Below are 15,162 nucleotides of genomic sequence, written 5' to 3' on the forward strand. Positions count from 1 at the left end.
CCAATGTTATCCTATGGGAGAGGTAGACCTTGCGGCAGTGAAAAACGAATTTAAGAGATTTTCACTACCAGGACATGTCAAACTTGAAACTACATGTACCACTTATTAAAAACATGGCACCCTGCCCTCTGGGATTTTCAGGGCCTACCCTAGGTGGGTGACATATTTGTATTAAAACGGAAGGTTTGGGCCTGGCAAATGGTTTACTTTGCAAGGTCGAAATTGCAGTTTAGACCTGCACACACAGGCTCTGCAATGACAGGTCTGAGACATGTTTACAGTGCTACTTAAGTGGGTGGCGTAATCAGTGCTGTATGTCCACTAGCAGCATTTAATTTATGAGCCCTGGACACAGGTAGTAACACTTTACTAGGGACTAATGTGTAAATTAAAGTTAACAATTGGATATAAACCAATGTTACTATGTCTTAGTAAAGGAGCACAAGCACTTTAGCATTGATTCGCAGTGGTAAAGCGCACAGAGTCCTAAGGCCATCAAAAACGAAGTCAGCAAAAACAGAAGGACTGAAGGCAAAAACATTGGGGAAAACCTCGCCAAATACCAGAGATGCTCATTGCCTGCAAAGTATTTCAACCATTTTTATGCTAGGAGTAGCAAGATCTATGGCAGAAATAGAAATAGTAGGTCAAAGCCAGGCTCCACCATGTTATGGATAGTCACAATTATGTCACAAACACTCACAATATAATAACAGTTGAACACCATTATTCTAGAGAAATTCAGAATGCTCACAAGAATGCACATTATGTGTCAAGGATGGTACGCTGTTATAGCTGTTATACAGGGAGAGTAGAAACGTTGCCAAGAATGCCCACAATATATCAAGCATGGTCCACCATGAATCCGGGTACAGCCAAAATGTTGTGACCAGTGCCCACAACACTTCAAGTATGGGTCAGTAGTACACAAGGTATAGTTGCACTATTACCAAAAATGCCTTCAATAGATTCAGGACAGGTTACTATTATGCCAAGGATAGCCAGGATGTTGTCATGAATGTCCTTTATGTCATACATAGGCCTCTAATATGTTAGGGATAGCTAAAATGGTGTCACAAATTCCCCAATATATTGAGGATAGGCCAGTGTTATGCCAGGGATAACCTGAATGTGGGCTTGAATGGCTCCATTATATTAGGAGTAGCCCTCTATTATACCAATATAGCCAAAATATTGCCAAGAATAACTACAACATATAACAATAAATGTGCTAGGTGTAGCCAAGCACTTGCATACATGATTTTAACATTTCCATTTGAGGCACTCTTATGCCAGAGGTAGGCAAAATGTTGTGGAGCAAGCCCACATCAAGTCAAATATGAGCCCATTTTAAGGCAAAATGTTGCCAAGGATGCTCACAACATGTCAATAATGGCCTACTAATATGGCCTCAATAGCCAGAATGTTGTCAATATTGTCCCCAGTATGTAAATGATATTTTACTACAGTGCCAAGGAGATACAAATTGTTATCAAGATTGCCACAACATCACTATTATGTGAGGGAAAGCAAAATAATTATCAAAATGTGCTGCTGCATGTCAGGAATAGCCAGAATGTTGTGGTGAATGCCCCCAATATATAAAAAACATTGAACTATTGTGCCGAGCATTGACAAAATATTCCAAAGAATACCCACATACAACTATTATGTGAACAAAAGCAAAATGCAGTGCTTAATTTAAGCTGGTGGTTTCCAGTGCTCGGCACCAGCACTTAATTGCTGGCACTGGCACTTATGACAGATGCCACATAGTGGTGCTGTTTCTGTAATATAAAGATGAGCAGTAAAACAGTTGTGTTGTCAAAAATATTCTAGATGTGTCAATTATAGGCTACTGGTATTCAAGTGCAACTATTTTGTCAACAATGGCAACAACACGTCACATATAGGCCACAAATTATGACCAGAGATACCAATACTTTGCTGAGAAATGTCCACAACAAGTCAAGTACCATGGCCACAAGTCTACCTGTCATAGTCGCAATGCTTCAAGAATGTGATCAATATCTTCACAATATGCTACATTTGTGGCAGAAGTTGTTGTCAATAATGCCCCAAAAGGCCACTACTACACCAGTTGTAAGTGCCATGGCCATAAAATTCACAAGTGCAGCCAATTCAAAGTTCTCACACACACATACACAGCCCTGCACAAACAGGACCAGAATACTTGACAAGCCACATACAATTTCACCAACCCACCAGACACCTACGCTCTGCCTCACTCGCACACATTGTGGGCATACGCAAAAACAAAACTGGGGGTCACTCATTCTCCTACATTGCACCCAAGACATGGAACGACCTCTCTCAACATGTCAGAACCTCCTCCTCAATTCTTGAGTTCCGCAAAAAGCTGAAGACCTGACTCTTCGTATAAGCACCTTGAGGACCATAACCTACATATCTGCCCACGCGCCTAGATACCCTCTCAGTGACTAGTGTGCTTTACAAATCAATATAACATAACCAATATCAGCATCTCATTTGCTATACTAAATGTATTTACCTATCACAAAAAATTAACACATCATCCAATTCTTCTAAATCTATCTTCTCGATAGTTATGGGTCATCTTACATCCACAGCATTTAACAACCATATCCCTCCTTTCTCAGAACATGGCCTCCTTTTTCCAGGAAACAAATCTTTAAAAATAGTGCTTCCTTTCCTCCCCAACCCACTACTGTTTCTCTTTAGCACCTTACAACCATTCTGAGCTGGAATCCATCACAGATCTCTTACTTCTGGAGATCCTTCACCTGATGCATTGCATCAGATCTGCCTGTCCTCTAGATCCTTCTCCAACCTGCCTTTTCTCCTTTGCAAGGGGGCCTTTAGTACTGTATTAAAGGATCTAGGCAATCTTTCTATGAGGAATTGTTCTGTTCTCTCTGGATTTCAGAGGAACACACTACAACAGAACCCTCTTTTCATCAATGCATGCAAGCATTTGCTATCAGGAACCCTTCAAACAGTGTATCACAAGAAGTTGCTTCTGGTTTTTGTTTTTTTCTGGCCAGCAAACTCCGGAATTCGATGCGTTTTAAACTCAGGATCATCTTGAATGCCACAATCTTTAAAAAACAAAAATCTCAAAAGTTTGCTTTTTAGATCAGTGAGCCTCTTTTCTGATTTTTCTAATTTTTGATTCTAGCACGAGTGTCCTTTGTGGTAGAGCTGCCTTTTAGAAACGTTTTTCACAGACATAGATTTGTGGGGTTGTGATCGATTTGAAAAAGGAATACCCCAACTCCATAATGTTATTCTATATTTTTTGCATTACTTCCCATTTAAAAAATACTGTCTTCTAGAGTTCTCTTTTTATGAAGTTTGGTTGACTTTGTTCTCTCTATTTCTAATGTGTGTTGTCATCTTCAAGGTCGGATCTATTATTTTTGTGTGTGGGATTCTCATACATGGCATTTTCACAAACTATTTCCCAGCGTTTTAAATCCCAACGAGTTTTCCATTAACCACAAAGACACGTGACATATAATTCCCCTGTGGCTGGAACTCGTACCCAAACATTCCCTTTCTTGCTTCAACAAATGCCAGGGCCACATGTTATTCACGTCCCCCTTGCATAGACCTTACGTGAAGCGTTTCTGCCCGACATTTATATGCACATTAGTCCTCACCAACTAGGTGTGCGACCGGGTGCTTAGCCAGACCCGGGTTTCCAAGCCATACAAACCTGTTTCAAAGAGGTCATGCCTCAAAAGGTTTCAGACTGGAGCCATCTCATCGCCCAGGTTAAGTCTCAACATGGTAAACTGAGACCTGGTAGAACTAGGCAGAACTGGTGCCTTGCCAAGAGACACTGTTTGAAGGTGCAGGTAAACTACTCTTTCCATGAAAGCAGCGGGAACCCCATTTACATGCACCCAAATGTTGCCAGGGTAGGTGCAAGTAGACGATCAGCCCATCACCGGCAGTGCCTCCAGACAAAGAGTAGGCAACTTCCCTTTTTTATGTCTCCATAGCTCGCGTGCTGTCAGAAAAGCACACACCTCGAATATTCCCCCTATTGACCTAGCTACAGCGTAGATGAAGCTGGAGCCCCCGGTCCCATAAAGGTAGAGCAGTGTTCAAAGTTATCAAGCATCAAATATAGAAACATATGTTGCAAAATTACATTGTGGGAGCAAGAGATTTGCCTTCCCCACCGACCCAAGGCACCAAGCTCTCACCTTGAAAACCTCATTGGCCCAGATTCGGAATGATTCTTCTTGGCCACAGAGTTCGTCTCCCTCACCCATCTTCAGAATGCGTTCCCCACCCAGCTCCTCCAGCCGTGTGTCCACAGCATGACCAAAGGCGCAGAAGTGAGGATAAGCTCGGGATCCAAGTCCAAACACGGAGAACCTAAAACAGCAAAGGCGGATGTAAACATAGGCCTCAAATAACTAAGAACCTAAAAAAGCAAGGACATAAGTTAGGATAGGGCTGGGATCCAAACCCAAACACTGAGAACCTTTAAATGTAACAAGACACACTAGGATAAGTCTGAGATTCGAACCAAGGTTCTGAGAACCCTAATGTGCAATGATACAAGTTAGGATAAGTGTGATATCTTCCAAACTCTGATATCCTTTAAGTGTAAAGATACAGGTTAAGATAGAACTGTGACCCACCATAAAACTCTGTGAACCTTAAAGTGTAAAAATACAAGTTAGGCTAGTACTGGGACCGAAAATCAACATTTGAGAACCTTTTTTGCATCAATTTTTATTCTAGTTGATTTTGAACTTTAATACAGTTATGAAATTGCTTTGCAGTCAACATAAGCGGAACATACCATTGTATACACATTAACATTACTGATGGAGAAAAATAACACAAAGAAAGAAAACAATCAACCAATCAAAGAATAAGGAAATTCTGTATTGAATCCTGAATGGCTATCAATCCCAGAAGGCACATATTGTGGCCCTAGATAGAAGCAGAGAGTAAAAGAGGTGTGGGGATGGTGGACGGGTAATGAGTGATGCTAGATGAGCATGTTCAAGGTAAAGGTGGTGAGGAGTCTTTGTGGTTGCACGTCAAAATATAGAGGTAAAGTCCCAGTATGCCTAACAGGCTCACACTGGTACCAGGTAAAGGGATCTAATAAGGGTTGCTTGTGTTGTGAACCTGTTTGGTCGCGTCAGCAGAAGGGTGGGGGATATGGCATTATATGCAGGTACATTTTTGTTAGCTGATCCTGTAGCTTGTAAACTGTGTTCACAGATGGTAATTCAAGATAGTTCAGTAAGGGAGGAGCCTAGCGCGCATCCAAGATGGTCGCGTGAGCACAGGGCTCCCCGGACCCTCGCTGCTCCTCGGAATTTATCCTGATAATATCCTGATGTGGTTTATGGAATCTGGGAGATGAAGACCGGCTGAGCACGTATCTCTTTTCAGAAATTGAATCGGACCTGGGAATCCTGAGTTATCGTTGTTAGAACTTTTGGGACCCACCCGACGGAGGTGCCCGGGGCGAAGGTGAACAGTGGAGCCGTGTCGCAATTGAACAACAGCGGCTGCAGCGCGGTGCCAGGGGCCGCTCGACCACTTTCGGTTTCACTTTCGGACCTCAGGGGGCTGGCCGGTGGAGCGCTTGAGGTGGCGGGGTGTATCCTTGGCCTCTGCACGAGGCTTTGTCTCCATCTGCCACTAGAGTGCCTATCGCCTTGGGTCCCCCCGCACCGCCATATTGTGGTCTCGGATGAGGCGCTAGTCTCCGGTGCCGGTGCCTCTGCTACTTTGATCGGCGGTCCCCTTCGGTGTCCGTGACCACATGGGGGGCAAGGGGGGCCCCGAGGGGCGTAAGACTAAGGCCTCCCTCCGGGGGGGATCGGTCCAGACCAACAACATGGACCGCTACACTCAGGGCAGAGGCTCCCCTGGAGCGGCCGGTCCCCCCCCGGACGCCACCGGTGGTGGCACGTCCATCTCTTCGGAGCTTTCCCTACAGGATATCATGGTAGCTATTGATGGCATCAGGGAAACCATCGCCACGCAATACGAGGCCCTGGCCCGTAAAATCGACACGGTGGCAATTGATGTCACCTTAATACGGGCGGATCTCTCCAAAACAAATGAGAGGGTTCAGGCTCTCGATGCGCGGACCTCCACCCTTGGGGCGGATGTGTCGGGCCTGCAGGCCGCACTTGGTGACATCAAGGTGGTCAACGATCAGATGGCCCGGCGGCTGGAGGACTTCGAGGGACGGGCCCGACGCAACAACATCCGTGTCATAGGCGTACCGGAGTCCTCCGACGACCGCCCGGTTGACCTCCTGGTCGAGGAGCTCATCCTCCAACAGTTGACCCCTGCTGGCTTGAGTAAGTTCTTTGCCGTGGAGCGGGCCCATCGAGTTCCGGGCGGTCGACCACGGCCGGGGGCCCCCCCGAGGCCTATCGTGGCCAAGCTGTTTTACTACAGAGACCGGGATGCGATTCTGCAGGCCTCACGTGTCCATGGCCCGGTTCGATATGAGAACTCATCCATTAACTTTTATCCGGACTTTACCCAACTTGTTCAGAAACAGCGGATGGGATTCCAGGGGGTGAAATGTCGTCTTCGTGAACTGGGCCTAAAGTACTCTATGCTCTACCCTGCAAAGCTCCGAGTGGAACATGAGGATCGGACTGCCTTTTTTGACTCTCCTGTGGCCGTGAGTGACTGGCTGGACTCGCTGCCGGACAGAGGTGGCCGTCCCGGGCCCTCTGCAGGTGCCAACGGGGACGGGTCCCCTTTGGAGTGACTTTTGGTCCTTGATTTTGCCATTTTGCACTGTTCAGCTGGGTTGTACTTCTTTGGTTCATTGTGTCTTGCTAGGACCTGTGTGGGGGGCGGGCGGGGTCGGGTCCCTTTCCTCCTCCGGGGTCTTTTCGTAGAATGGGGTTAGTTGGGCGACAGGCACACTGCAAGTTGGGGGGGTTTTTTGGCCCGCAGGGGTGCAGGGTGGGGGGAGTTGGATGTTGGGGGGGGTGGGGGGGAAGGAGGGGTTGTTTTGTTGTGTGTTTTTTGTTTGCAGGGCGAGGTATTGATTTTTGTCCACCATCGGGAACTGTGCTGCTTACTGGGGGACCTTTGATTTATTGGAGGGGATGGGGGGGGACGGGTTGAAGCTGATGTCATGGAACGTCAATGGGTTGGGGGACCGTATCAAACGGGGTGTAGTACTGCAGTACCTGCGTCGTCTGACTCCTGATGTGGTGTTTATCCAGGAGACTCATCTGGTTGGTAATGTCTGCCATGCAATGAATAGGGGGGGATACCGCCTCGTGGCTCATTCTGGTTTCACAACTGGCTCCAGGGGGGTGGGCATTCTCCTGCGATCCTCACTTCCGTTGGAGATTACCAGGGTAGTCTCAGATGACAGAGGGCGTTATGTGTGTCTGACTGGGAGGTGGGAGGGGCATCCCCTTGCCCTGGTCTCAGTTTACGTCCCCCCGGGCCTCCAGAACTCCACCTTCGCGGACTTGGGTCGAATGCTGCTTGAACTTCCGGACAGTCTTTTGCTTATGGGCGGGGACTTTAATTCGGTGGTCTCGGGTGACCTGGATCGTCACCCACCCAGGGCCCTCCCCGCTGCCCAGGCATGGCTAGGTGGTCTGTTGGAGACCTTCGGCCTGGTGGATAGTTGGCGATTAATGCATCCGACCCAATGTCAGTACACCTTTCACTCTGGGGCACATGGGAGTCTTTCTAGGTTAGACTATTTCCTTATGCCCGCGGCGCAGACTGGTCGAATTCGAGAGGTCAGGCACCTGGCGAGGGGTATCTCCGATCATTCCCCGCTGTGGCTGCTCTTTGACACCGAGTCGCGGTCTGCAGGGCGGATCGCCCCCATTAACCCGTGGTACTTGCGAGACCCTACGACTCGCGATAGCCTGGTTAAGGCTATGGACCAATACTTCCTTGAAAATGAGGGGTCGGTGTTGTCTGCAATGTCCCTGTGGGAAGCCTTTAAAACCGTAATCCGCGGACACGCCCTCTCCCAGATAGTGGTGGCTAAGAAGCTCAAGAGTGAGGCAGTGGTGAAGCTGGAGACTGACATCTCTGGGCTGGAGTCGGCCTTGGAGGAGGGTGTCACTCCGGACGGGCTCCATGCCCTCAGCCTGAAACAGTTTGAATACAGGTCTCTTGTCACTGACGCTGCCAAAACTATGTATAGGGAGCAGCAGGGTCGATTGTATGATGCCGGGGACAAGGCGGGTAAGTTGATTGCGTGGCTGGACAAGAAGGAGAGAGTGAATCGTGTGGTCCCGGAGCTGCGTGTCTCGGATGGAGTGTGTGTGACTGAGCCTGGTGAGATTGTGGAATGTTTCGCCGACCACCTCCGGGCCGTGTACTCCCCGGTGACTGATAGGGATGAGGAAGACTCTTGCCTTCTACTGAGGGATATTGCTTTGCCCGGCCTGTCCGTCGAGAACCGTGAGCAGCTGGACGCCCCCTTGTCGGTAGATGAGATAGCAACTGCGATTCGATCCCTTCGCTCGGGCAAGGCTATGGGTCCCAACGGTCTACCTATCGAATTATATAAGTTGCGCCCGGATAAACTAGCGCCCTTCCTCCGTCGTATGTTCCAGGAGTCCCTTGAGGCGGGATCCCTTCCTGTCGACCAGCGACTGGCCACGATAGTCGTGATCCCCAAGGAAGGTAAGCCGCGGGACCGCTGTGCCTCCTACAGGCCTATCTCACTGCTAAACGCAGAGCCTAAAATCCTGGCTAAAGTCCTTGCCAATCGTTTGTTGAGCGTCATCTGCGATCTGATTCATCCTGATCAATGCGGCTTCATCCCGCATCGCAACACCGCCCTCAACTTGCGGCGTCTTCATGGCGCCCTCGCCAGGGCGGAGTACCTCTCCGAACCGGCCGTGCTGGTTTCTTTAGACGCCACGATGGCCTTCGACACCATCGAGTGGCCGTTCCTCTGGGCTGTCTTGACCAAATTCGGCTTTGGGGAGGGATTTCTTGGCTGGGTGAAGCTTCTCTACACGGGACCCATGGCTCAGGTGGTGGTTAATGGGCGGGTCTCTCGGCCCTTCGCGCTCGGTCGGGGTACGAGGCAGGGGTGCCCGTTGTCCCCTCTGCTCTTTGCTCTCGCCCTGGAGCCCCTCGCTGCTTGGCTCCGCTGGGAGCCCTCGATTAAGGGGATCCGGTGGGCCCCGGGCTTCGAGGATCGGGTCTCGTTATATGCTGACGATATTCTCCTGTATCTTACCTCGCCGCGGCAGTCGCTTAACGTTCTCTTTGACGTTCTGACTTCCTACGGGAGAAATTCGGGTCTCACGATTAACTGGTCTAAATCCTGTGTCTATCCTATCTCCGGTGGCCCTCCTCTCTTGCCGCCTCGGCTTCCGATCCAAGTATCTCTGGCCGGCTTTAAATACCTGGGGATATACGTCTCGTTGGACCCGGTGGCTCGCTATGAGCAAAATCTCCTGCTTCCACTGCGGCGTTTGAGGGAAGACACGGCTCGGTGGTGTAGGCTGCCCTTGTCCCCGCTGGGTCGGGCAGCACTGTTTAAAATGATGTCCCTTCCCAGATTCCTCTATGCACTTCAGAACTCCTTCGATGTCATTCCAGTGGCCTACTTTCGAGAGGTGGAGAGCCTGCAGAGGAGACTGGTGTGGGACGGACGGGCGCGTATCGCCCTGGCCAAGGTTACTCTCCCCTGGTACGACGGGGGCATCGCGCTTCCCGACATTCGCAGGTATTATTGGGCCTCGCAGTTATCGGCCATTAACCATGCCACGTATGCGCCTGGCTTGAATCCGGCGTATGAGATGGATAAATTCTTGCTTCCCGGCGGGAATTATAACAGGGCGCTTTACTCCCGCTCGGCTGGACGGACCCTGACGGGCCCTACTAAGATTGCGGTGCGGATCTGGAAGGCGGCCAATGTAGCCATGGGCTGGAGTGAGCGACTAACATGTGCTACTCCTTTATTTGCCTCCGACCGACTGGGAAGCCTCTGGACGACTAAAGGGTTTGACCGTTGGGACACGATTGGTATTAGTAGGGTGGGAGACCTATGGAGGAAGGGCGCGGTTAAGACCTTCGCGGCGCTCCAGAGCGAGTACGAACTCGCGGACAGGGAGTTCTTCCGATATGCCCAGGTTCGGCACGCCCTGCTCTCCGTCTTTGGGGAGGGGACTAATATCCCTGCCTCTTCGCCCCTCGAGGACCGCATACTCGATGGTCATGTCCCCGACAGTACTATCTCTTTAATCTATAAAAAACTTATTAATAATCGGGCTGACCTATTGGTGCGCCTTCGGGAGACGTGGACGGGGGATGGGGTGGAATTAGACGACGAGGACTGGCAGTCCGCACTGTCGTCCCCTAAGGAAGTGGCCATTCCAGCCCGTCTCCGCCTGGTCCAGTTAAAGATTCTCCACCGGGTGTATGTGACGGGTCCCCGTTTGGTCTCGATGGGATTCTCGGAAGATGGGCTCTGTAAGCGGGGATGTGGGCTCAGTGCCACCTTTCTCCATATCCTTTGGGAGTGCCGCGAGGTGGCGGAATACTGGCGTCGGGTTCATGGGGTCATGGGACAAGTCACCGGAGTTGCGCTGCTGCCGGAGGTGCGCCGCTGTGTCCTGAATGTGTGGGAGCCCAATGATTATAACGCGGCTCAGACTCGGTGGGCGGCCCTGGGGAACATGATTGCCAAGAGGGATATAGCGCAGCTTTGGGGCTCCCAGCGGCCTCCCACCGTGTCAGTATGGAAGGAGAACATGGACTGGTGTATGTTCAGGGAGAAGACTGTGTATGTGGCCCGTGGTAAACCCGGGGCATGGGGTAGAATTTGGGGGCAATGGAACGCATATCGTGGGGGTATCTGTGCTCCCCCCCTTGTGGACACCGATATTGCCTTGTCCCCCTAACCCTTGATAGTTCCTTGCAACTTGTTGTAATAATCGAATATAGATGTTCCTCTAACGTTACCCCCCCCCGATCTTTCACTGCTCCTTCCTCTTGATAGCTGATTGAAGGTCCGAAGTAGAGTCCCCCGGATGTAGCCTGACCCACGTTTTTTGCCCTTATGCCTCGCCTTTTGTTTTTTAGTTGTTATTTATGTTAAATTTATGTCTCCTGCCTCCTTCGAACTATCCGGAGCCATTTACGGGGCTGGGCCCCAGGAGTCGCCTACTGCCTTACCTAATGCACGATCCTTTCTGAATCTAGCGGCCGGCCCTGGTGGTTGTAGGCCCATGCTTGTAACTGATTTATTGTTCAATAAAAATTAAAAAAAAAAAAAAAAAAAAAAAAAGATAGTTCAGTAAGCCATTCTCACAGTATGGGTGTAGTTTGAACCACCAGTGGCATGAAAATGCAAAGCTTTGCCGCCCGAGGGCCGTGGTCTGCCATCTGTGTGGGTGGTTCGTGAGCCCTGGTAGGCCACTTATGCCATACAGCAATCCTAACTGTGATGATCGGTTAATCTGGGAGGACAACAATGTCATTATGTCTTGCCATATATCAGTTGAGTATGCAAAAAGGCGCATATATTGTCCATGGACATGAAACAAGTTGCATATAGGGGATTGACATCGCCAACAGTTAGAATGTGGGAGTAAGTGTGCCCGGTGTAATCTGCAAGCGGTCCAGTACCAGCTATGTACTATTCTAAAATGCAGAAATGTAAGTTTTGCCTCCCTAAAGTATCTATCATGTGCTGCCATTAGGCTCCACCAATCTTCCACCTGATGATCTCTCTGTAATATTGTCTGCCAGTAGTGCCTAGTACCTGATAATGTTGGGACAGAAAAAAGGTGGTCGACAGAGACAATGCAAATGCCGGGCAGCATTCCTATGTGTGATTCCTATGTTTGTATATGTGGAAAAATGGGTGAATTCACTAGATCAACTGTCTGCCTTGATATCCACCACGTATACAGTGTTTTAATTGTAAATATTGCCAAAAGGTTGTTCTTATTCTGGATAATTCCATTTACAATTCTTCATGTTTAGAGGTTGTTGGGCACTATAATCTGATGTAGCGATATGATCTTTGCTTGTTCCCATCATTTGCAGTATACACTACTGTCCCCAATGTGTACACCCACATTGTGCCACGAGGGGCAGAGCAGTGGAAGAAATTGTCTACCTCCATCTTTGTGCGTGGATCTAAATTTGTCAGGTTGCGTATATGATGGGATTGGGCATCTCTGCATGACATAATGTGTTTGTGTGGAGGGGCATAAGGCGATAGGCCTTTCCGAAGACAAAATGTCACAAACCTACCCTTAATGGAGGATAGTCCACGTGGAGCAGTGTAAGAAACTTGAGTATTATTTGGGGAGAGTGGCTACCCACCACAAGTAATAATCCCAACCCTTTTCTGGGTGAACCATCTAAATCACTAAATTAACCTTCTCTCAACCCCCTGGTATGCATGGCACAGTGCAGGCAGACGTAACTTAGGGCATTGTGTAAAGTATTTACTCAGTACCAAAACTGTAATAAAGTAAAAACCTAATTAGAAAAATACACAAAGATACAATAAACAAAATGACACCAAAATGACAAAACTCCAATAAGGGGAACCGGAGCTATGAATTAAAAAAAATTGGTATAACGCTAAGGAGCACAAAGTGCCAATGATAGTAAATGGTCGTAGTAGACTGGGACCTAGGCGCAAATTGATGCTGACCGCACGGAGCAAGGGTCGGATACACCAACCAGGTTCATCCTGGTCAAAAATGTTACCTTCTGACTTAGTCCTTTCAAGCCAATTCACCACAGGAATATAAATCTAAAGCTCCCCAGGATCTCAGGGGCAGCATTTGAAGACTCACAGGGGGTGAGGCAGAGGCCAACAACACAGTCCAGTCCAGGTCCAGTTGCCACTAATCAGCTAGGCAATTGCAGGAAAGGCGTATTGCAGCTTATTGTATCCCTTTAGCTTGAACAGGAGGACAGCAGCATGACCCCTGGAGTCCACCTCTTTGTCCTGGGAACAAGAGGGAGCAGTTTCAGTCCTTTGGGCTCCTCTTGCAGTTTCAGTCCTTCGGGTTCCTCTCAAGTTGCGTACAGGAGGTCCAGTCCTCTTCTGTTCTTCCTCAGTGTTCTGAAATTAGTGCCTGAAGAGCCCACATTTATGCCTGGCATGACTAGCGGGTGGGAATGACTCCTGGGCATACCCTAACCAATGAGGTAAATGCCCCCAGGGCATGCCCTACCCACTTTGGACATTTTCAAGATGGTAAAGTCTCTGGCTACACTAAACTTGGGGTCTAAGGAAAGTGCATCCCCAAGTGTTATATGTAAGACCTAGAGACAGAAGTCTGGTAGGACAAAGCATGGTCCTTCAGCAACGAGACAGAAGATACACAGGAATTTTCTTGGCATTCTTTTCAGGAGTTACATGTGACCCAGCAGATTTGTCAAGCAGGATTTGACACTGTGCTGTTAAAAGGATGCCTACAACCCCCAGCCTGCATATTCCGACAAGTTCAGAGGAGTCATCGCTGCCCATTTATGTAAGCCTATTGCTTGCCCCAGGGGGTGCCATTTCACACCTAATCAAATACTTGTCACTAGCTGAGAGAAGGTGGACTGCAAATGCAAATTAGCCTTCAGGAACATCAGGCAAGTAAAAGCTAATTTGGTAAAAGTTGCTTTTCCATAATATTTATTAGAAATCTGGCTTCATCATTTTATTGGGTTTTGATAGCTGTTAAAAATAGTCACTGTAGTTGATGTCTCAATAGAAGCTGCAGCCCACTAGTTACACTTAACTTACAGGCCCCGGATTTACTTTGTACCATATAGGAGTGACTTATAGGTAAGTCAGATATGCCCATTACACACTTATATCATCATGTTGAAAGGGGGAGCACATGCACTTTACCACTGGTCAACAGGGGTCTACATCCTTGGGGGATATCACACAAAAGAAGTTCATTTCCTACAAGTAGCATGAATACGAACTGTGTCAGTGCATGATGCCAGTAATAAGTTTGCATCTTTGGCATTCGCAGCCAACCCGAAGTAGCGTCTGCATACAGGTTATGTGGTTTGAGCCTGGGCAGTTTTAGAACCCATACAGGTGATTATTTGATTTTGTTGATGCAAAATAATATGAGTATCCTAACCAGGATGGGTATCATTCCAAAGGACAGTAACTAATCTGAATTCTGATGCACATTCAGAATTGCAGGATCTTCCCCTATTTTATGTTGTTTTGTTTTTTGGGAATTCAATATCAGGGGAATCAGATTATTCTCTACAATCTGTTCCAGTCCTCTACTAAGTTTGATATCTAGGTATTTAATATCCCTTGGCATCCAGTAAATGTTCTGCTGCCCCAGGTTCCTTCCTGTGGAGACATGGGACATAGGCAAGGCCTCATATTGCACAAATTTATTTTATAGGGGTGATACCACAAACTCGGTTCCAGGATGCTTGTTTCTGGTCCAGAGAACACCCAGTTTGGTAGTTCAGGCTGGACTGTTCCCATGAGGAGCAGGGTCAAGACTGATTTGCATATGGCTGGGTCTAAACTTGGGTGGCATAGTGAGCAAAAGAATGATGGGTTTAACCCAGATCTCTTGACTGGGGGTGAATGTTTGATTTGTTCAACATTCCGTCCATCATTTGTTGCTGCAGCATTTTTTGCCCTAAGTGGGATGGGTATGCCCAGACGTTGGCCCCTTGCTCGCTGTGCCACTGGATTCAAGCTAGCCTGGTTGATGAGGGCTGGTACCCTGAAGCAGGTCCCAGGATGCTTGTTTCCAGTCCAGGGAGTACCTGGCTTGGCAGTTCGGGCTGGACCGTTCCCATGAGGAGCAAGGTCAAGACTGATTTGAATATGACTGGGTCCAAACTGGTGTGGATTAGTGAGTAAAAGAACGATGGATTTAACCCAGATCTCTTGACTGGAGTGAATGTTTGATTTATTCAGGATTCCTTCCATCATTTGTTGCCGCAGCATTTTTTGCCCTAAGTGGGATGAGTATGCCCAGATGTGGGTCCCTTGCTCACTGTGCCTCTGGATTCAAGCTAGGCTGACTGATGAGGGTTGATACCCCAAAACGGGTACCTGGACTGGACTTGTTTCCAGTCCAGGGAGGAATCGGCTTGGCAGTTTGGGCTGGACTGTTCCCATGAGGAGTAGAGTCAAGACTAATTTGC

The 15,162-nt window shown here is 48.5% G+C and overlaps 1 protein-coding gene across 4 annotated transcripts in view; it reads right to left on the bottom strand.

Moving 5' to 3' along the window:
- The window catches only part of NOS3 (nitric oxide synthase 3), an 819,509-nt gene that overhangs the window by 215,750 nt on the left and 588,597 nt on the right, over positions 1-15,162 (bottom strand). For all 4 annotated transcript variants that reach the window (XM_085628483.1, XM_085628482.1, XM_085628485.1 and 1 more), the window contains one exon: positions 4,218-4,392. In XM_085628483.1, coding sequence (XP_085484609.1) covers positions 4,218-4,392 — 175 coding nt within the window. The remainder of the gene's footprint in view (positions 1-4,217; positions 4,393-15,162) is intronic.

This window comes from Triturus cristatus, chromosome 10 (assembly GCF_964204655.1).
Source record: "Triturus cristatus chromosome 10, aTriCri1.1, whole genome shotgun sequence".
In the NCBI taxonomy this organism is placed as follows: domain Eukaryota; kingdom Metazoa; phylum Chordata; class Amphibia; order Caudata; family Salamandridae; genus Triturus; species Triturus cristatus.